The sequence below is a fragment of the Aedes albopictus genome, chromosome 2 (assembly GCF_035046485.1).
Source record: "Aedes albopictus strain Foshan chromosome 2, AalbF5, whole genome shotgun sequence".
Classification (NCBI taxonomy): domain Eukaryota; kingdom Metazoa; phylum Arthropoda; class Insecta; order Diptera; family Culicidae; genus Aedes; species Aedes albopictus.
In genome coordinates, this window is record NC_085137.1 from 392399109 (window position 1) to 392422785 (window position 23677).

The 23677-nt window shown below is 42.8% G+C and overlaps 1 protein-coding gene across 1 annotated transcript in view; it reads left to right on the forward strand.

Annotated features, from left to right (window-relative positions):
* Positions 1–19907, forward strand: part of LOC109404946 (ion-translocating oxidoreductase complex subunit C) — a 34409-nt gene extending 14502 nt beyond the window's left edge. The window contains exons 2-5 of the mRNA XM_029879140.2: positions 5963–6146; positions 6786–7014; positions 18767–18973; positions 19272–19907. Of these exons, the coding sequence (XP_029735000.1) occupies positions 6037–6146; positions 6786–7014; positions 18767–18973; positions 19272–19586 (861 nt within the window). The 5' untranslated portion in view covers positions 5963–6036 and the 3' untranslated portion in view covers positions 19587–19907. The remainder of the gene's footprint in view (positions 1–5962; positions 6147–6785; positions 7015–18766; positions 18974–19271) is intronic.
* Positions 19908–23677: the final 3770 nt, after the last annotated feature.

Genomic DNA, 23677 nt, shown 5'->3' on the forward strand with positions numbered 1-23677 from the left:
GTTGGCAGAGGTGAAGTGGAACCAGATCTATAAAGGTGTTTTCGATTGTGTAATTCAGCAGCAGCGGTCGGTGCAGTGTAGTAAATATCCCACCGCGACGCGGGCGAATCACTGGGGAGCAAACCAGCTGATCTTTAAATAGCTTCCGCACTGTGCCGTGCTATAGATCGACCCCTAGGATTTTTTTTGGGCGTGGGCGACGTGAAGAAAAACATTCCACCTCAGAATGTTTATTTTTCGCCAAATTTTTCGCTCAATGAAGTCAACGATTGATATGGAGAATGGGGCCCGTTCCGTGGTGCCAACCCGAACGGGAGAAAATGTGTTTGATGAGACGATGGGATTGTTTGCACAGGATGTTTGTTCATTAAATGAGAAGATGTTCTCCCGGAATGATGACGACCCCGATGACAGGTTGACAGAAGTTGGAAGAATTTCAAGAATCCACTTGACGGATTTATGAGGAGTTAGCATCTCGATCGGTTGCATTCTTTCCGTGTTTATTTTCTTCGGATGACACTGGTGCTGCTGAAAGGTTTTTTTCTGGAGTTACAGAGCAGCTTATGATGTGGAGATATGTGTGATGATTGCAAGAATTGCACGTACCCCAAAAAATGTACATTGTACAAATCAATAAAATCTGTATTTTGAAAATTATTTTTCATAAAACATTCAACAATGAGCATTTCTCAAAACGCGAATATATGTGCTATTTTTAAAACGATACTTTTGAATTTGAATGGGATATTTTAATACTCTAAATTTCGCGAGTCATATGCTTTTGCATCAACACATAAACATTTACATTTAAGACAAGACATAATAAACAATAGTACGCCACAATACTCGGTTTGTGGCTGCCGCTCTCCATCCTCGGTCGCGCCCAATGCTCGCCAGGTCACGCCAACTGGTCCTCCCATCGTGTTTTCTGCGCTCCACGCCTTCTTTTGCCAACCGGATCAGTTGCAAACACCAGCTTTGCAGGGTTGTTGTCCGGCATTCTTGCAACATGCCCTGCCCACCGTGTCCTTCTGGCTTTGGCCACCTTCTGGATGCTGGGTTCCCCGTAAAGTGCAGCTCGTGATTCATCCGTCTCCACCACACACCGTTCTCCTGCACACCGCCGAAGATCGTTCTTAGCACGCGTCGCTCGAAAACTCCGAGTGCTTGTAGGTGCTCCTCGAGCATGTTCCATGTTCGTATTTTGTGGAAATCGTTCTCCGGCTGTTGAGCCCGGCTCGTCGCATCACACCTTCCAGAGCGATGTTGAATAGTAGGCATGATGGTCCATCACCTAGTCGCAGTCCCCGGCGAGATTCGAATGAACCGGATAGTTCACCCGAAACCCTTACGCAGTTTTGCACACCGACCATCGTTGCTTTGATCAGTCTAGTCAGTTTCCTGGGAAAGCCGATTTCGTCCTTGATTCTCCATAGCTCTGCGCGGTCGATACTGTCGTATGTCGCCTTGAAGTCGATGAACAGATGAGGGATTTGGACCTGGAATTCACGGCATTTCTGGAGGATTTGCCGTACGATTAAGAACTGATCCGTTGTCGACCAACCGTCGATGAAGCCAGCTTGATAACTTCCCACGAACTCATTCGTTTTAGGTGACAGACGACGGAAGACGATCTGATCACATTCCAAATGGTCGTTTTTCTTGTGAATGGGGCAGATTACCCCTTCCTTTCACTCCTTCGGTAGCTGTTCGGTTTCCCAGATCCTGACTATCAGCCGATGCAGACAAGTGGCCAACTTTTCTGGGCCCATCTCTTGATGAGTTCAGCTGCGATACCATCCTTACCAGCTGCTTTGTTGGTTTTGAGCTGATGAATGACATCCTCAACTTCCTTCAGCGTGGGAGTTGGTTCATTTCCGTACTCCACTGCACTGGCGTCGTCGTTTCCTTCGTTGCCGTGGTCTCCCGTGCCTACGTTCTCCACGTCGTTCAGGTGCTGATCGAAGTACTACTTCCACCTTTCGATCACCTCACGTCCGTCCATCAAGAGGCCTCCGTCTTTATCCCTGCATATTTCGGCTCGCGGCACGAAGCCGTTGCGGGATGCGTTGAGCTTCTGATAGAACTTCCGTGTTTCTTGGGAACGGCACAGCGGTTCCATTTCTTCAGCGATCCCCTAGAGGGGCCTCATCGAGCTCACCCACGTCTGGCAACGCGGCCGCGAGATTCTGCGCGTATGCTGAGGCGACATCCGGTTGCTTCAGTCGCTCTAGGTTGTACCGTGGCGGTCGCCGGTACCGTACATTGTAGATGACGGAGAGTTTTGGGCGCAGTTTAACCACCACCAACTAGTGGTCGGAGTCAATGTTGGCGCTACGATAGGTCCTGACGTCGATAGAGTCGGAGAAGTGCCGTCCGTCAATCAGAACGTGGTCGATTTGAGATTCCGTCTGCTGTAGTGATCTCCAGGTGTAACGATAAGGGAGACTGTGTTGAAAACAGGTGCTACATATGGTCATATTTTTGGAGGCGGCGAAATCAATGAGTCGTAAGCCGTTTTCATTCGTCTGCTAGTAGGCGCTGAACTTACCAATCGTCGATCTGAATTCCTCCTCCTGGCCTACCTGAGCATTTGAATCTCCTATGATGATCTTGACGTCGTGGCTTGGGCAGCGATCGTACTCACGTTCGAGCTGCGCGTAAAATGCGTCCTTGTCATCATCAGTACTTCCGGAGTGTGGGCTGTGCACGTTCATTATGCTGAAGTTGAAGAATCGACCCTTGATCCTCAACCTACACATTCTTTCGTCGATCGGCCACCAACCGATCACGCGCCTCTGCATACCACCCATCACGATGAAAGCTGTTCCCAGGTCGCGTGTGTTGCCGCAGCTCTGGTAGATGGTATGATCACCTGTAAACGTTCGCACCATGGATCCTGTCCAACACACCTCAGGCAACGCTACGATGTCGAACTCGCTGTCCTTCGGTAGATCGGCGAGTATGCGGGTGCTCCCAATGAAGTTGAGAGATCGGCAGTTCCACGTACCGAGTTTCCAATCGCAAGTCCTTTTTGTTCGCTGGGGTTGTTGCTGTTGGTCTCGGTTCGTATTATTCTGTTGCTGATTTTCCGTTACAATGGTTTTTTTTATGGCTGGCTCGTTAGGCCTGACACCAATCCACCACTTTCCGGAGGACCATAGTGCACAGTTGAGTCCTTCCCTGGCATTCGGACGTTAATCAGCCGCCCCTAACATGGGGATCAGCTGCTGTTGTGAGCCGCTCCTCCTGGAGAACAGACGCTCAGGTTTGCCGAGGCAAACCCCCCCTTCCCTGTCAGCCTACGACCAAAGTTCCCACCGGGGTTGGTTACCCGATGTTCCCTAAGGTTGCTCATAGTTTCTGGCCGGTACCACGAGGAGGTAGGGATAAGAGTTGCTGGGCAGAGGCTAGTCGATCACAATGGGATCTGAATTGCGCAGCATACCCAGCCTTTACCGTGCCTTTGCCGAATAAGCGGGGCATGAATTAAAAAAAGTCGTATTAAAACTTGCCGAACCTGAGGGGTAAGACGGTATTGATTTTGCTCTATAGCAAAAAAACATACAAAAATCTCATGTGGAAGAGACTGCAGTGGTTGGTTTCTCTTGAAAGATTTTACCTTCCAGTCATAAATCGATCTAGAAATTGTTTAGTAATATTGGTGTTGTTCCAGGGTAAAGTCATCCTAATTTTTCATCTGACAACACTGTTTGGTATTCTGATTTTTTTAATAACTCATATTGATTCAAAAACTAAACGATAAAAAAACAATGAATACTATATTTATACTCTTGTGATATGAAGTAATAAATAACAGGAGAAGCATTACTCGATATGAGATTAATTGGGTGAATTTATTAATGAATTTGGTTAAATATAACGAAAGAATATAAGAATACCTGCAAGAATACCACAAGAAACTCCGTTAGAAATCCCTAAAAGAATCGCGGGAAGAATTCTAAAATGAACCCCAGAGAGAATATCGGTAGGAATTTCTAAAGGTTACCTATGAAGAACCATTAATGAAAAAATCCAGGAAGGCTCAATGAATTCTGAAGAGAGTTTTTGATAGAATTTCAGAAAGGATCCATGAAGGAAGCCTGGAAGAAATCCTTGAACGAATCCTTTAAGAAAGAATCCTACAATACCTGAATCTGAAGCAATCTCTAGAGGAATGCCAAGAAAATGAATGTTGGAGTCCAGGAAGAAATCCCGAAAGGAATCTCGAGAGGAATTCCTAAAAGAAGCCCCAATGGGCTCTGAAAGGAATTTCAAAGGAACACTGGGATGAATTCCCATAGGAAATAACTTTGGGATTTAATAGCTGGAAGAATGCCCGAAGAAATCCCAGTGGAACTCAATGAAGGCTTGAAAGAATCCCTGAATGAATCTCGGTAGGAATCTCTAAATGGAACCTGGAAGCAATCAATTAAGAAACCTCAGGATAAATTCCTGAAGGAATCCCAGAAGAATTGCCTGAAATAATCGCGGGAAAAATATCGGAATTAATATGTAAATGAATTCTGGAAGGAATTGCCGATGGAATTCCAAAAACAATTTCTAAAGGAATCCTTGACACAATTTTGGAAAAGTTCTTGATGAAAACCCGGGAAATATCAAGGAATGAATCCCGGAGAGCATCCGAAGGGAAATCGCTGATAGAATCCTGGGAAAAAATCCCGAAAGGACTCCTACACAGAAAGAATTTTTGAAGACTACATTTGACGTAAATTATAGAATATTTAAATTTCCAATTCATTCCATTTGATTTTACATAAACTATTTTTTTTTGTACGGAAAATTGTAAGCAAGCTCCATACTGCAGACAATCTGTGAAAGCAATGGAGGACATTTTGTTACACCGAACTCGATGTAACAATTTTGAACTAGGTAAGGGAGATCTATGATGGGAACCCTGGAGGCATCCGTGATAGAAACTCAAGATTTATTTCTAAAGAAAACCCGGGAGAATTCCCCAAAGGAATCGTATGAGAAATCAATGTAGGAATCCTGGAATAAATATCTAAAATAAACTCCGAAAATATTCAAGACTAACTAAATTCAAGAATTCGTAGAAGACTCTCGGGAGAAAAACCTGAAAAAATCTGGAGGAGTCTCGAGAGAAACCTCTTAAAAATTGCGGGAGAAATCAATGAAGGAATGTCGGAAGTAATCCTCCAAGAAACCCGAGAGGGTTCAATGAAAAAATGTTGGCAGGAATTCTCAACGGGATTCCCGAGATGAATTCTGGAGAAATCCCCTATCGCTGGACAAATCTCTAAAGTAAAGCTGGATACGACCAATGGAAGATATCGTTAAAGAACCCCGTGAAAAAAATCAAAAGAAACACCGTAAAATCCTGGGATAAAACGATGAAGAAGTTCCGGGAGGTATCTCTGAAAGAATCCTGCGAGGAATCCTTGATGGAAGTCCAGGAGACTTCCTGCAGGATTTTTTTTACGTAAATGTATTTTCCAGGAAGTTTTGCCAGAAATATAAAGAAGGATTTCGGTCAAACCACGTGAAATGTAAGACTAACAAGAGATCATTGGATAATTCTTGTCAGATTCTTAAATCAGCTGAAATCCAGAAAAAGGCAATGTGAAGAAATTATACAATTAATTGCTACAAATTTGACCACGCTGATTTTAAACAAACTTTTCAAATCGTTCTTCAACTTTCTCATTACTCAATACGGTTTTCCACGACGTTGTTTTCCCGAATATGTATAGAATAGTGTATAGGAAAGATAGTTGTACACATTTTTAATAATTTTGTGAGTACGCTTCTTAAATGATATACAGCTATCCAAATTGTCCAAAATTGACTAGCTTAGAGCTAACGATATTGCATATGTATGAAAAAAATCGCAACTGAACAAAACGCATTTTTCGCCAAAAAAATAAGTTTTTTTTCAAATCTATATTTACAAAAAACCTTTTTCTTTTTCTCATTTCAGCTCAACTAACCCCTTATCTTTCGCCACAAACTAAAAACACCCGTAGACCACCACCACCACCAACAGCAGCCAAAATGAGTCGCCGCCCCGGATTCCGTTCCCGCGTCTACGCCTCCAACCTGGGTATGGTGGAGAACAACTACAAAGAGGCCATGGCCCGGCTCGAGAGAAGCCGCAGACCAGCGTAAGTACCAAACGAAAAAAAAAAAAAAACGAATAGACATAACAAGGCATCTTGTCATAATCATAAACTAGCCGTCCATGACGAGGACGTGCATGTGGTTGGTTCTCGAGGAAACTTGAACCCGATTATATAAATGGTGGTAGATGATGGACATGGAACCTATGTTTACGTAAATAAATCGTGAAAATTATGTGGATGAAGCGACTTGACTGACGTGGATTTGCTTCATCCTGCTGCCCATAGGGTTTGTCTTGGTCATTGCCAAATGTGGCCGGCCAGCCGGGACTACCTCGATTAATCAAGGTTAATGCCGTGCGAGTTTATTGCTCGGAACGCCATTGTTTGTACGGTGTGTCACGTTTGTGTAAACACTGATCTGGTGGTATCACATATGTGCATTCCACAGTGTGAACAGGTTCTGAAATGTTTTTTCGAGATATTTTTTGCATGATAATCATTGGAAAATATTTCCTATTGGTGTTCATTTAGTTGTGCCTGTGAACCCGCAGCAAGCCCATGCAGATGAAGTCTGAATTCGAATCCTGATAATCCATTTAAGTGTTCATCGTAGTGCTCCTTCCACCTTTAACAACTAATTAACTTATTCCTTCCACAATTTTTTTTTCCACATATTCGCAGCTCGGCTGATCGCGAGAAAACCTCGATGTCCCGTGCTTCCCCCCTGGCCAGCAAGCCCCTGTTTGACTTCAACGGTGACGAGTTCGATGAGGACCTGTCGATGGCCCGTGCCCGTGCTTCCAAGGTTATCCACGAGAAGTCGATCATCGACTCGCGCTCGGAGCAGCTCCGCAGTCACAGTCTCGCCCCGGTCAGCAGCTCCGTGCTGGAGAACGACTTCGACGAGCAGGTGAGATTCCGCAGACGTTTCCTCTTGAGACGCTCGGACGTCAACCGGGACAACTCGGTCATTTACGTTATCCCACTGCCGAGTGATTCGCACTACATCCCACGATCCTACTACGACTACTACAATTACTACAACTACCTCAACAGCACCGGATGCGGTTGTGGTTGCTCCTAAATCATTGATGGATAATAATTCAACGTTTAACCAATAATCTACCTGTTTTGAATATACCTCCACTATTTACTAATCACGATTCTTCCACTTTTGATTCAATATGTTTCCTGAATTAATCAAACAACTGCAAAGCTAGTCAATGTCTGACCTCAAAATTCCATATTTCGCATGATTTTGTAGCCACTTCCTTTGTATCATACTGTAGGAATGTTGATCTGTTGTGTGTACACACGAAATATTTGTAGTTAGGAATACCAAATCCTTCGAGCTCGAAACATATATTATAGCCTTCTAGATAGACGCGAACGAAAATGCTTTAGCCTAAATACCGAACTAAAATTATAGTGTAGCAAGCGCTTGTTACTGTTACCAATTGGATATATTAAGCATTGCGTTAAGGTATAATTTCTCTATGAAATGTGATTAAAACTACAGAAACAAATAGAATCGTGGCAGAGAACCGATTTTTACAGGATTCTGTGCTCAACCCTGTTTTGATAACTATTTATCTTTTATAACAAACCAAATATCAAGTATATACACTTAACCAAATAACCCTATAATATTTATATGTAACCCAACAAATTGTAACTTAGGAATATTTACAGGAATGATGATAATAAAAATGTGATATTTCTAGAAAACACAAAGTCTCAGTCAGTTTGTTTCTTTATTCTTCGTTTCAATCACTGAGCACCTCATGAATCTTTCATACACACGCACAAATCAGGCATGCGCTTTTCGTTTGTGTCACTTTCGTTGAATGTTTTGATGTAGTCAGAAGTAAAAAAGTTTGTTTTTTTTCGGTTATCAAATGGATTTAAAAGGAAACATATTAGATCAAAATTGATTGTTTGAAAACAGATCTAGATAGATGGTTGTAGCTTGTCCCCATTGTTGTATGTTTACACGCATAATAATGTAACATCCATGAGAGCTAACTACTAAAACATTAAATCATCTAACATAATCAGTCACAAAAAACATGATGACCGGGATCGTGAAGCTCAGCATGGTGAATTTTCATACCTGCTGTTCAATATAAATTAAGAAGGTCTAACGTAACGAGTCGGGCTGAATAACGGGTACGGTTTTCACGAGTTCCGGCCAATTTGTCTGCTTTGCGAATGATGCTGACACATATCCATTGAGAATCAATAAGATTGCTGTTGAAAATTAAATGTAGTTGTCATTGAACGGCAAAATTGGTGTAAATCAGTCACGAAATGCATAGGTATTTTATTTTTTTTTTATTTTTTTATTTATTCATTTAAAATTTACAGCTCTTATTCACTTTTAGAAAATATTTGTAATCAACCATTGTTTATGCCTGCTTACAGCCAACGCTACCGACAGTTCTATGCCACTCCAAACCAGTGATGCCGGATGAATTTTTCAAAAATCAGTATCCCAAACAAAATTTGGGTGAAAAATCTGTATCCCATACAAAAATTAAATAGCCCCTCTAGCTCAAAAATCTGTATTTCATATAAAACGAAATCTGTAAGGATGCTCAAAAATCTGTATAATACAGATAAATCTGTATATATGGCATCCCTGCTCCAAACGAAAAACGAATAGTCAGAATGTAAATGAAGTATCTGAATATGTAATTCACACATAATCAATTCCGTAATTACAGTATCCCATGAAGAAGACTATAATACGAATCGAAACGTAGGGATAAATCTAAAACTTTCGTTTCGATTCCCCAAGACCGTCGATTATTAGGTCTATATATTTGTAACAGTCAAACTCTCTTTATCCGGATTTAGGGACGTTAGAAACCAGAGATGGCTGCCAGAATGATCGACTTACATTTATTAAAATTTTTGAGAGAACGAATATGATATTCTACTAGACCTACAACAATGATAATGCCACTTGTTGCTTAGTTACTCGCAAAATTCTGTGAAAATTGAAGTCTGTCCTATTAATTTTGAGTACCGAGTTAGGTAACTGTTTGACAAATCCGCTGAACACAGCAAAAATGGATTGTTTAACACATCTGATACCGTAGCTACCGAAATAGTTCTTCTCTTATAATTTCGTCAAAAACGTACCGAACAGGCAATCCAGGATTAAGTATGTGATACGTAAGGGGAATTTCTAGCTTTGTGGTAGAGTAAACGCCAGCGAAATTCATCATTTAAGAGGTGGACGAGCGGCCCTTCACCTTAAGGGGACTTTCAAGAGAGTTCCAAGGAGTATTCGGATGTATTTCAAGGCATTGCAGGGAGCGTTTGGTGGGCTTTATGGTTCAAAAGAACTTAGGGCGAAGAAAAGTAAAGCGTGAGTCCCAAAATGAACTAGGCTAGGGCTTAAAATCTCGTTAATGCAGACAAAAATACTTAGGGGAAGGGGGTTCAAAACGGTTTCAGAGAGGCACCAAGACATTTAAATCAGTTTCGGGAGATTCAAGGAATTACAAGGGTTTAAATACATTTTATGACGTTTCAATAGGATTCCCGGGTAGAGGTGAAGTACTGGCGATCAAAACGTGATATTGGTTTGATTGATATAAGAGATAAAAGATCAGAAAATAATATCTGAAAAATGTTCCTGGAACATCTGAACAATATCAAAATGTGATATTTCAAGATCAAACGAATAGCTTGCTGCTATTGGTTAGATCGTACAAGATCTAAATATGATCTGATGATGATGTTCCAGGAGTAAATTTTAGATATTATTTTGAGATCTTTTATCTCTTATATCAATCAAATCAATATCACATTTTGATCTCAATATCATAATATGCTATTATCGAGCTATTTTCCTCTACCCGGGTTACGGGGCTTCAAGGGTGTACCCACCCAGTGGTTTCAGAGGGCGTAATAAGAGCTACAATGGCCAGAATGATCTCGAGGCGTTTCAATGCTTTCAAGGCATTTCAGTGAGTGGGTTTCAAGAGTTTTCATGAGGTTTCAGGGGTTGTTCAGAGGTGTTCCCAGTGGTTTAAGGGACATTTCTTCAAGAAAGGTTTCAAGACATTTCAAAGGTGTTCAAATCTAAGCGGTTTAAGAGATGTCAGTGGGTTTAAAAAATGCTAAACAGCAGTTTACGAGTGCCTCAACTGCAGGGGTTTCTTAGAAGCTTGAGTGGGAAATTGGTAAATCATATATGTATGCGACTACCCAAGTAACCACGGCGCTGAAGCCTAATTGCATGCTGAAATACGGTGTATTTAGAGCAATCATTACTTTACATAAACACTTAAGGTTGATTTAAAGTGGAATTGGCAATTATGCGACTATTCTAAGATTATATCAGTATAATCTTAATTTGATTCTATTATTGCCCATTTCCACTTTAAATCAACCTTAAGTGGTCATGTAAAATAATGATTGCTCTTGATACACCGTATATCTGCATTCAATAAGGCTTCAACGTCGTGGTTACTTGGATATGTGAGTGTAAACCTTATTCGTCATACAGCGAGCGAGAGATCACTAGTTGCGCTTATAGATTTGATGACTCAAAAGCAAGTTTTTTTTTTCAGATCCTATATAGTCAGAAAATTTACAACTTGACACTACTTTAACATAATTGCATGGCACTGCTTGAGCATCAAAGCCAGATTCAAGCGGGAGTGAACAGGCCATAACCCCGGGCCCCACATTTCAAGAATATCCTCTCTTCTCATGTGAAATTTTTCACAAATTTGAAACAAGAAAAACCAATGCAAGAAACATGGATATTTCACCGATCATACAGGGGGTCACCAAAATGTTTGGAATTGGCAACATTTTTTTCTCTCACAATAAGTTGTAACGTTTCATAGAGTGATGATGATGATAAAGATGATTGAAGTGTACCCACCATCTGCGCAAGGATTACCTCATTTTCATTTCATTTATTCAGTTAACATCAAACTCATGATAATACTGAATCAACAATTTGCCGTCATACCTAATACTCGTTTTGCAGCTGCAGCTTTCCAACGTCGGTCACGCCCAACACTCGCCAGATCACGCTCCACCTGGTCCGCCTATCGTGCTTTCTGCGCTCCACGCCTTCTTGTACCAACCGGATGGTTAGCAACCTCCAACTTTGCAGGGTTGTTGTCCGGCATTCTTGCAACATGCCCTACCCATCGTATCCTTCCGGCTTTGGCCACTTTCTGAATGCTGGGTTAGGGGCTGTCCATAAACCACGTGGTCATTTTTTTTGGGACTGTTCAAACCATCCCCCCCACGTGGTCATTTGTCCATACAAAATTGTTAATTTGTCCATACAAAATAGTCATTGGCCGAACACCTCCCCCCCACCCAATGACCACGTGGTTTATGGACAGCCCCTTAGCCGTAAAGTGTAGCGAGCTCGTGGTTCATCCTTCTCCGCCACAAACCGTTCTCCTGCACGCCGCAGAAGATCTTCCTTAGCACCCGGTGCTCGAAAACTCCGAGTGCTTGCAGGTCCTCCTCGAGCATCGTCCATGTCTCGTGTCCGTAGAGAACCACCGGTCTTATTAGCGTCTTGTACACAGTACATTTGGTGCGTGGGTGAATCTTTTTTGACCGCAGTTTCTTCTGGAGTCCATAGTACGACCACGACTTCCACTGATGATGTGCCTATGTATTTCACGGCTCACGTTATTGTCAGCCGTTAGCAAGGAACCGAGGTAAACGAATTCTTCTACCATCTCGAAAGTATCCCCGTCTATCGTAACATTGCTGCCAAGGCTTGTCCTCCTGTCTCGCTCAGTCCCACCTACCAGCATGTACTTTGTCTTAGCCGCATTCACCACCAGTCCGACTTTTTCTGCTTCACGTTTCAGGCGGGTGTACAGTTCTGCTACCATTCCAAATGTTCTAGCAATAATATCCATGTCATCCGCAAAACAGACAAATTGGCTGGATTTCGTGAAGATCGTACCCCGGCAGTCGAGCCCAGCTCGTCGCATAACACCTTCCAGGGCGATGTTGAATAGTAGGCAGGAAAGTCCATCACCTTCTCGTAGTCCCCATCGAGATTCGAATGAACTGGATAGTTCACCCGAAATCCTTACGCTGTTCTGCACACCGTCCATCGTTGCTCTTATCAGTCTGGTAAGCTTCCCGGGAAAGCTGTTCTCGTCCATATTTCTCCATAGCTCTGTGCGGTCGATACTGTCGTATGCCGCTTTGGAGCCGATGAACAGGTGGTGCGTTGGGACCTGGTATTCACGGCATTTGTGGAGGACTCGCCGTACGGTAAAGATCTGGTCCGTTGTCCACCGGCCTTCGATGATACCGACTTGGTAACTTCCCACTCATTTACTTTAGGTGAAAGACGACGGAAGATGATCTGGGATAGCACTTTGCAGGCGGCATCCAAAATGGTGATCGCTCGAAAGTTCTCACACATTAACTTGTCGCCTTTTTTGTGGATGGGACAGATTATCCCTTCCTTCCACTCCTCCGGTAGATGTTCGGTTTCCCAGATCTTGACTACTAACTGGTGCAGACAGGTGGCCAACTTTTCCGGGCCCATCTTGATGAGTTCTGCTGCGATACCGTCCTTACCAGCCGCTTTGTTGTTTTTGAGCTGGTGGATGGCATCCTTAACTTCCCTCAGCGTGGGAGTTGGTTCGTTCCCGTCCTCTGCTGCACCAACATAGTCATTTCCTCCGCTGCATTGGTCCTCCGTGCCTACATTCTCTTCGCTATTCAGATGCTCGTCGAAGTGCTGCTTCCACTTTTCGATCACCTCACGTTTGTCCGTCAAGAGGCTCCCGTCCTTAACCCTGCAGATTTCGGCTTGCGTCACGTAGCCTTTGCGGGATGCGTTGAGCTTCTGGTAGAACTTGCGTGTTGCCTGTGAACGGCACAGCAGTTCCATTTCCTCGCACTCCGCTTCTTCCAGGCGGCGCTTTTTCTCCCGGGAGAGACGGGTCTGCTGCTTCCGCTTGTGTCTGTATCGCTCCACATTCTGTCGGGTTCCATGCTGCAGCATTACCGCCCGCGCTGCATCCTTCTCCTCCAGAACCGTTCTGCTTTCCTCGTCAAACCAATCGTTTCGTCGACTCCGTTCTACGTACCCAATAGTGCTCTCGGCTGCGTTGTTGATGGCTGCTTCGACTGTACTCCAGCAGTCCTCTAGAGGGGCCACATCGAGCACACCCTCGTCCGGCAACGCAGCCTCGAAATTCAGCGCGTATGTGGTGGTGACATCCGTTTGCTTCAGTCGCTCTAGATCGTACCGGGGCGGCCACCGGTACTGTACATTGTTAATAACGGAGAGTTTTGGGCGCAGTTTAACCATCACCAGGTAGTGATCAGAGTCGATATTAGCGCCACGATAGGTTCTGACTTCGATAATGTCGGAGAAGTGCCGACCATCAATCAGAACGTGGTCGATTTGCGATTCCGTTTGTTGTGGTGATCTCCAGGTGTAACGATACGGGAGGCTGTGCTGAAAGAAGGAGCTACAAATGGCCATATTCTTGGAGGCGGCGAAGTCGATGAGGCGTAGGCCATTTTCGTTCGCCAGCCGGTGGGCGCTGAGTTTTCCAATCGTCGGTCTGAATTTCTCCTCCTGGCACTCCTGGCATACCAAAGCGTTTAGGTCTCCTATGATGATCTTGACGTCGTGGTTTGGGCAGCGGTCGTACTCGCGTTCGAGCTGCGCGTAAAATGCGTCCTTGTCCTTGCACATTCTTTCGTCGATCGGCCACCAACCGATCACGCGCCTCTGCATGTCGCCCATCACTATAAAAGCTGTTCCCAGCTCACGTGTGTTGCCGCAACTCTGGTAGATAGGGGCTGTCCATAAACCACGTGGTCATTTTTTTGGGACTTTTCAACCCCCCACCACCCCCCCCCCCCCCCCGTGGTCATTAGTCCATACAATTTTTTTTATTTATCCATACAAAATGGTCATTGGCCGAAACCCCCCCCCCCCCCCTTATGACCACGTGGTTTATGGACAGCCCCATAGTATGATTAATACCTCAAACCATACATCCTGTCCAACACACCTCCTGCAGCGCTACGATTCTGAACCCGCGGTCCTCTGCAGAATCACTCCGGGAGGGAATGATCTACCTGATGATTTGTTGTAGCAGGGTGAGTTAAAATTGCTGAATTCCTTCGGTAGTCCACATAAAGTTGCTAACTTATGACAAAAGTATGGCTACAGTGATAGACATTCGTTTAGCCGAGGCCCAAAAATTTTCAAAAAAGTGCCAGGAAACTTATACAAAAGATTTTATTATCAAACTTTTTTATCGTAGTGATAGTATATCTAGTAATGTTTTATAAAAATGTGTTACATCCTACTTACATATACACTGAAACAAAACGAGGGTAAAAACCCTACAAATGTCATTTTTTGCCTAGACATTCGTTTAGCCGAATTGAACATTTTTTAGAAGTCCATAATAAAAAACTAACAAATTTCGAAAAATATCCAACAAAGTCATTTTATATGGTGACCTGCATTATAGATCGACTTGTAAATCATGAATTAGGCCATTTTTGGAAGTGTTGCCATATTAATTTTGCATGCATCTCATATAAATATGTCATAATATTGTAAATGTTTCCAAATTGAGATTTGATGTAGTTATTTTTATCGGATGTGTTTCAAAAGAATGCAATGAAAGTTTCATGACCAAAGCGGGTTGAAAATTTACGAAAAACAATGTTTTTAACAGAAAAAAATAACGCAAACCATCAAAAAATCACGTATTTAAGTATTGTTTTGATGAAATATTATGGTTTCACTTGCATAAATCACAGCGTTTACTACTATTACGTCTTCTAATAGCTCCCAATACCTTTCAGACTGTATTCTGGCTGAAATAACATACATTGGACGGCTCATATTTCGAGAAATGGCATCGAAAGTATTCAAATTTCTAGCATGAATTACTTGTTTCATAATTTAGACATCCTTTTCAAATAAATCATGTTAAAAATGAATGTGGTTCACAACTAAGACTCATTTATAATATATTTCTTCAGATTGAATGAAATAAGCCAATTGTTTACCATATCTTGCATTTTTGTATGAGCATCTGCTTTTAAATAAACAGGGTACAAAAATTCTGACACTACTTGCAGTTCATTCACTTATCAGTCTTCTAACTCATTTAGTAATGGTAGTATCAAACAGGTATACTTCACAGGCATTAGGGCACGGATTTATTTCAATGCAAAACTATTTATTTAAGCTTTTATCCATCCTATTTTGAAGTTTAAACAACCAAAAACTAGTATATTTAATTTTTTCATGACATTTTATGCAATAATTTGAACATTTCTAACAATAATTCTGTGCCATATTTTCAAAACTGCTAATCTAGCTTACGTTTGAATGTTTACAGAAATCATTTTTCTTAAATAAATTTGTTTATCGTCGCTTCTCCTTATCGGGACATTTTTTTATAATATTTCTCTGAATTTCACAAATAAATAAACTTTCAAGGTCAAATATCTTGCTAACACGTCATAAACTAAATGCCGTAGAGTAAATTCTCGAAATATACTCACGAAATTGCAAAAAAAATCTATTGAAAACCAATTTTTCATTTACCTCGGCTAAGCGAATATCTAGGCAAAAAATGACATTTGAAGGGTTTTATCCTCGTTTTTGTTTCAGTGTATATGTAAGTGCGATGTATCACATTTTTATAAAACAGTACTAGATATACTATCAGTACGATAAAAAAGTTTTATCATAAAATCTTTTGTATGGGTTTTCTGACACTTTTTTTGGTCTCGGCTAAACGAATGTCTATCACTGTATTCCACGAACTTAAGTCCGGGCATTCATTCATCTCCCTTAGCCAACCCTCCCGTGTGTGTAAACCACCTTATATGAAAATTGCAATATATTAGAATATAAAAACAATGGAAGGTTAAATAAGATAGATCTCAATTGATATCTCTACTCAAGTAACACAAAAAACAGCATGATTTCTGAAGAAAACTTCACGAGGAATCATACCTCCGAAGACCGCAAACCGATGCGACGTTCGTGGAAAAAGTTATTAAGCCTCACCCGATCGATAAAATTAGGAGATTTTATTATTTATTGTTTTTCCTTACATGTTAAACAGCGTTGGCATGCCATTCGGTTGTCAGTGAATAACTTTTTCCACATGCCGTATATAGCTTTGCGGTCTTCGGAAGGTAGGTTTCTCGTAAAATTTCCAACAGAAATCATTCATCGATTTATTTTTAGGGGTTAAGGGGCAATCTGTGGCGGTTTTTCTTTGAAAAAGTGATTTTCCCAATAGTAAATCGTATGAAAACTTAAAATGGCTGTCGCTAAAATATAGTTCCTCTGATAGAGCTGAAATTTTGTACAGGTGATATGGTGCCGAAGTGGAACTCAAAAAGTGTACAGGAGTGAAATGTATTTTATGCAATTCAGTATTATAATTTCTATTTTATACTACTCATTTCAGTATCATAATGACCAACTTTTCTGTACCGGTTCATAATGCAACTGAAATGAGTTGCATAATAGAAAATAGTTGCATGATGTTCATAATGCAACTCATTTGAGTTGCATTATGAACATTATGCAACTCAAATGAGTTGCATTATGAAAAAATCGTTGCATAAAATTTTGTATGGGACACGTGCTGAAAAAATCAACTTTTTGCAACTTGTCACATAAATAACTATTTCAAGCTAATGGTTATGTGTTGATGCAAAAGTAAATGATTCACAAAATCCAGTTCATGAATATCATCTCATTCAAATTGAAAAATAACGAGTCAAAAAAGTCATTTTTTTCCTGATTTGGGCTGGAAATGCTCGTTATTGAGATATGCCTGTACAGTGTACACAGCTTGTTTCTTGTACCACATTGTTCGGTAAACAGAAACTATCAAAAGTTTTCCTACATTTTGCTGAATAATCAGCATTCGAACTGCTTCCTACCAAACAACCATCAATTTACTTCCAATCTGATCTTCAGATTGCATATCTTCTGTCGCTTGAATCATTCCTTTTTTTGTTTATATTTATAATTCTAATTCTACACTTTTGAATGATTCCTGTCAAAGATTGGAAAAAATACTGTGGAATCATAATATTTTCCTGAAACTGCTATAACTGTTGTTTGCTATTATTAGCATTTCAATTGCTTTTCTCTGAACCAGGTTCTCTTTTATTTAATGTTATTGCTGTTTCTCAAGTTATTAAGACAGACACATTAATAGAAGTTATCTAGTTCATGCGCTTTTGATTGAAGTAATACTTTAAACATATTTGTTGTTTTTTTATGATTCAGGAGTGTTTCTCTTATATATAGACAGCTATTCGATTATAGTGGTTTCTGTCTAAAAATAGGTTTCTTGAGTTAATGCTTAATCATCCAAAAAAGCTTGAAAATGAGGCTTTTTTAGAATGCCATTTTTTAAGGCTCGAAGTTTCACACTTTTAGGTGGATTGATACTTTTCAGTATCTCAAAGTCATATCCATCATATAATATATTATTGGTAAAATCATGACCGGAGCTTTATCAACTTGTTGTCAAAGTGGAACAAATTCGGTTCCCTTCACCCATTATCACCCCTTCGAAGGGGTGAGAATGAATGAATACATTTGTAGTTTCAAGGAAAGTTGATGAGCTTCAAATATTGTTTCATCATTTATAAATTGTAAATATCACATTCCAGTGATCAAAGCACTTTTTCATACAAATAAGCAAAAGTTATTGAGCAATTAATGTGGAAGTATGTATTTTTGACCCATTCTCTCTCCCAACGATGGTATTTTTGTTATTGTTTAGTTTGCATTGTGGATGTGAGCTGAAAATTGAGAAATTCATGTATTTTTCTTTAATTTTAGCCGCTTAGCCTCTTTTTTCTTGTTTATGGGAGGTATGCACTTCAAACGGAATCGCTCAAGTAATTTTCGTTCAGTGCATCATTTTTCCGTGACCGGAATGGTCAAGAAATTTAACACAGCAAGCCCCATTTGATTTAACGTTTCTTTTCAGCTCCGTACTCAAAGTGTAGAATTAGCATAAGTTAAAATACACATAAATAAAAACAAAAAAAAAAAGCTCCGTACTAGGATCCGGAATAAAGCGACGCTTTATTATTTCTTGAGCGATTCCTTGCCTGAATTTTCCACGCATCGAGATAGGCCAAGAAATTTCTCGCGATCAGCGTACTACCCATTAGTAGTTGAATTACTCATTAGCTAAATGCAGAGTGTTGGAACTTTAAGTCGTATAAATTTTAAAATTATTCACTGTGAATTTTCAATCAAAATTTCAATCAGACCATGTTATGCCCACTGTAACTCAAACCAGGTTTGGATTACCGAAATGTTTTCAGTTCATCAAAAACATAGCATGTGCATTCACTTTCTTCGTCATTATCGCTAAGCCGAAGGGCCGCTTCCTGCTTTGATCACGATTAACACGTACGTGCATTCTTTCACGCATTCTTGGTTCATGCCACTGTTTAACCGAATCACAACACAGAAGACCGTATTTCTAAATGAGAGTTCAATCACATTCGATTCTAAAACAGTACCTCCTCGTCGTCAACCAGCAACCATCCGTGCCTAATCGCACTCTTATTTTTAAACTCACAGCTGATTCGAAACCATTTTCGCACATTCGCAGGTCCAAGCCACGTTGAACCGAATCCGCGCTAGCAAGAACATTCTGAACCAACTGCAGAGCGATGATACGCTGGAGCAGGTTCGCAGTGAAACCCGATCCAAGCTGAGCGAACACAGCGCCAAAAAGTTGGCCGAAAAACTGTCCAGCTACGACGACTCCAGCGATCTCGCATCCACTGAAAAACAGTCCGTGAGGAAAACGCTCAAGGTAAAGTACTGCTTAGCAAGGGCCTAATCAAACAATCCGTACTAATTTTCAAACGCCTGCGACTCCGCGCTTTGGCCGCTAATAACACTAATTCTACGCTTCTCTATTCTGCCATTTGCTTACTCTGCTTCCCTCTCCCCCGATTTGTCCCGCTGCAGCTGAAATACCAATCAGTGCTACAGAATCTGCAAGCTCCGGAAACCTACTAAACCGGTGGCTTTCTTGATTACGTTGTTGATCTTCCCAAAATCGAGAACCTGCCCGCCTTGAAACACCTTTTCCCCCTTGCCCACCGTAGATTAGAGCAGTAACCGACAACAGCTCTGCCCTGAACGCCAAGAGTGCCCTCAAGTGGAAGGACGAAACGGCGGAGTCGTTCGCGGCCAAGCGAGCTAGCGCTACCAAAGCACGCCTAGCCGAGCTGGACCAGGATATGATGGATTTCGAGGAGAAGCAAGCAGCCCGCGCCCGCCGTGCGGCTCATCTGAAGAAGGTGCTCGCCGAAACGGCATGCGATGAACTGATCCCGGCCACCACCACCGAGCAGGCAGGAACCAAAGTAACCACCGGCATGGTCCGATTCAAAACGCAAAAGAAGGTGGTTTCCTTCTAAGAGTGTGCGTGTTTTAGTGTTTAGAAACAAATAAATTTACCTTATACTTTTGTTTTAAATTCCTACCTTAACCGTTATCGTTTACTATAATGTATAAATTTTTGAAATTAAAAGGGAAAAGAACATAACTCTTAGGATGTAAGACATTCGCATTATAGATATTTTTCAACTGGCACTAGGCACAAGGTTTTCCCCTTGGCACCATATGACTCGAGAAAATCGAGCTGAGAAAGCGTAGAATTATTTATCGTTAGGAATAGACAGATCAAACGTCGAGAAACGCAAATTAAAAATAAAGAATTGCTAATTGCAAAAAAAAAATACTGAAACAATGACTCACATTGAAAATTTTGACCAAGGTGAACATTCTCGCAAGATGATAACAATAATCTATTTTAATAAAGCGAAAATCCTTGCATTCTGAGATTGATGAACCCTGAGTCACACCCACGTTTTATTTCATGTTCCTCGTGAAACCAACAGACAAGATGAAATATAATTAACAACAAGCAAACCTGAAGATGTCACACAAAATCTAGTTGTTTACTTTCAGAACACGCAACAATATGTAACCAGCTTTTATGAATATTCGTTTATGATGTCACTTACACTGTATTTATACTTCACCTGTACCGGGCTTCTTTTAGCAACAAACAGTTATAGGTTCGCAGTTTAGGTTAACTTTACGACACACAAATTCACTATTTATTCATTTTTTTTTCTTCTTTTTACTTCATATTTATACTTGTAACCTGTAATCATACAAGAATGAAATAAACCAATAGTGTTGAAAACATTTGTTTGACTGGCATGATGTAGTTTCTGTTGCGTTGGATAGTTTGACAACAAACTTTGAAAAAAAGTAAATACTTAATTCGAAACTAGATACAATTCTTTTGTTTTGGACTTTTCATCAAGGACAGACTTGTTAAAATCCCAAAATGGCCGCCACAATGGCCGACTTTGCAACCTACTCACGATTTCGAGCGCACAAGTTTCTTAGTAAACAAAACCAGCGCACGTTTTCTTCTTATTTTAAGCTTATTATAAGAACTGAGCAAGAACAGACACTGCTGGCTTCTTGAGATTTGTGCGTTTGAAGTTCTGATGCACTGCTGAAGCGGGATTGATAGATGTTTGTCCTTAAATAACGGAGCAATATTCTCGACATCGGTTTTTATACACATGTAGAGGAAGGACCACAGCACATAAAATAAGTGGAACTCTGGGTCAAAAAGTTTAAGCCTTTTTGTTTGCGTATGCTGGTATCGAAGGCACCAAAATTTCAAATGCGTTTTACCATTATCACCAAACCGTTTTTCAGCATGTATACCATTTTTCATTGTTTTGAAGTAAAATAAAGACTTCACATATCTAGATTGGCAGCATCTAGATACACACACACACACCGGTCAGGCTAAGGCCGGGGTGGCCGTGTAGGTGGGAGCCTAGGATTTATTCCTAAGCGAACCATATACGCACGTCAGTGTGGATTACCACCTTTGGCACCGGAAGGTGACCGAGCACCGGGAAATACGATTTGCTCAAGCGGAGTACGCCTAGGCGTGGGGGGGGGGACCTGCAGTGGGCTCTGCTGGTCCTCTTCAGAAATCCCACACATCCGGAAGCAAGCTCTGTACAAGCGACTTGACACCGCTTCCAAAGTGTCACAGCCCAGCTAGGAGTGCCTCGGGCACATCAGGAACGATGCCAGTAAGTTCCTGATTACGGCATACTGGTCACGCTTAGTAATTGGTTTGAGATGGTACACGCTTAGGCAACTACGCACTAGTGAGCTGATGGTGACGGCATTCTATCCTCTTAGTAAGGTCGGGTGACACTGACTTGAAACGGCGGGTAGGCTAATGTCGACGCTGTCTTCCGCCCCGTAAAACCGTGGCATGGCCTTAGAGTACGTTCCCGACCTGTGCCCAGCTTAGGCAACTAACTGGGTGGAAGTAGGTTCAGTTGAAGTATCCTGATTAGCGCTGATCCGGCTCTGAGCCCAGTCCCCATAAGGGCCTGGGCCAACCCTCGGGTGGCCTCCCTGCTTGCATAGATAACCACCAGGATCCTTGGCGACTACCTCATTTACAGCGAGGGATAGCGGCTCTAAGGGGGGCCCAACAGCAATGAATACTAAGCAATTCAAAACAGTGACCGTGAGCGTTGAAGGTGAAGGGGAACTGAACCCGTTTGCGAGTGGTGGCTTGGCGAGATCGCCACCACGAGGGGCTGGTGCATCCACCAGCGACCCAAAAGCGGGGAGTTCAGGGAAAAGCGGTACAGTGCCTGAGGAAACCCAGATGACGGGTGCAGACCTCACGCGGGCGCTGAACCGCAACCGAAGCGGGTTGCCAAAGATGGTGGTAGTGGCCGAACAGCTAGACGAGCTGATCGGCTACGCGAGTGGTCGTCACAACATCAGTAAGGAACTGAAGCAGGGCCTTCTGAAGTTGCGAAAATCGCTAGCTCTGGCCAAGAAGGAGTTCGATCTCCTGGCAGAGGAGCGATGTGCTGCCGACGCGAGCAAGGAGGAACGGTCCACGCAGACGGACAGCTTCCTCTTTGCGGATAACGCGACGAAGCAGCACGAGACCATGCAGCTCGCCGGGGCAGTAGCGGAGCGGTCAAGCCGCCCTACGACCCAAGCTGCACGTACGAAGCCTGTCGGTAAGCCACGGCCCAAGCAACGACAGGCAGAGGCAGGAGAGGAACCAAAGAGGGAGGTAAAGGGTGCGGCCAGCGTGAGCAACCAGGCAGCCAAACCGGTTGCGAAACGCACACGTGGTAAGGCCAATCCCAAGAGAGGTGGTAGCCAACCAGACCAAGGGAAAGAGAACCCTTGGATCACGGTTGGAAATAGAAAAAAACCGAGAAATGGGAAAACAGCCCGCAAGCGCGGAAGGAGCGACGCGCTGGTCATCAAAGCCGAGGCGGATACATACGCCGAGGTGCTGAAGGCCATGCGGGGCGAAAACCGTCTCTCACCGCTGGGCGTGGATGTTAAAAGCATCCGACGCACCAGGACGGGAGAGATGATGGTAGTGCTGAAGAAGGATGCGGCCGAGAAAGGCGCATCCTACAAGGCACTAGCCCAAGAGGTACTCGGAGAAAAAGTACAGGTAAGGGCTCTAACTGCAGAGGCAACTCTCCAGTGTAAAAACCTGGACGAAATCGCCTGCGCAGAGGAGCTCGCAGCCGTACTTAAGCAGCAGTGCGATGTAGATGTACCAAGTGCATCGATCCACATGCGAAAGGGTCCGGCTGGTACGCAGATTTCCACGTTCAAACTCCCCGTAGGGGAGGCGAACAAGGCGGTAACAGTCGGCAGCGTCAAGTTAGCTTGGTCAGTGTGTCCGCTCAGCATACACGAGCCGCCGCTGGCGTGCTTCAAGTGCTTCGAGCAAGGACATAAGTCCTGGGCTTGCAAAGGCCCGGACCGGAGCAAACTCTGCAGAAGGTGCGGAGTAGAAGGCCACTTCGCCAGGGAGTGCAACTCGGCACCAAAAATCCTGATTTGCACGGCGAACAAGGACCACATGACGGGCGGGCCTAAATGTCCAGGCACGCGAGGAGGTCGAAGTGTTAGGCGATAATGCAGGTTACACAGTTAAACCTGAATCACTGTGAAGCTGCGCAGCAGCTGATGTGGCAGTCAGTCTCGGAGTCTAGTACAGACATCGCCCTGCTAGCTGACCCCTACTGCATCCCACCCGACAACGGGAACTGGGTAGCGGATAAGGCTAAGCTAGCAGCGATCTGTACAACCGGTCGTTTCCCGATCCAGGAAGTAATTTCTAGGTTGCACGAGGGCTTCGCAATAGCGAAGATAAATGGGGTGTATTACTGTAGTTGTTATGCCCCACCCAGGTGGCCGATAGACCAGTTCTCAGCAATGCTGGATGCGTTAACAAACGCGCTAGTAGGGTTGAGTCCCTTGGTCATCGGCGGAGACTTCAACGCCTGGGCGATTGAGTGGGGTAGCCGATCGACTAACGCGAGAGGCTGGACACTACTCGAAGCCATGGCTAGACTGAATGTAGAGGTCGCGAACGTAGGTGAAAAAATGACCTACAGTAGGAACGGTC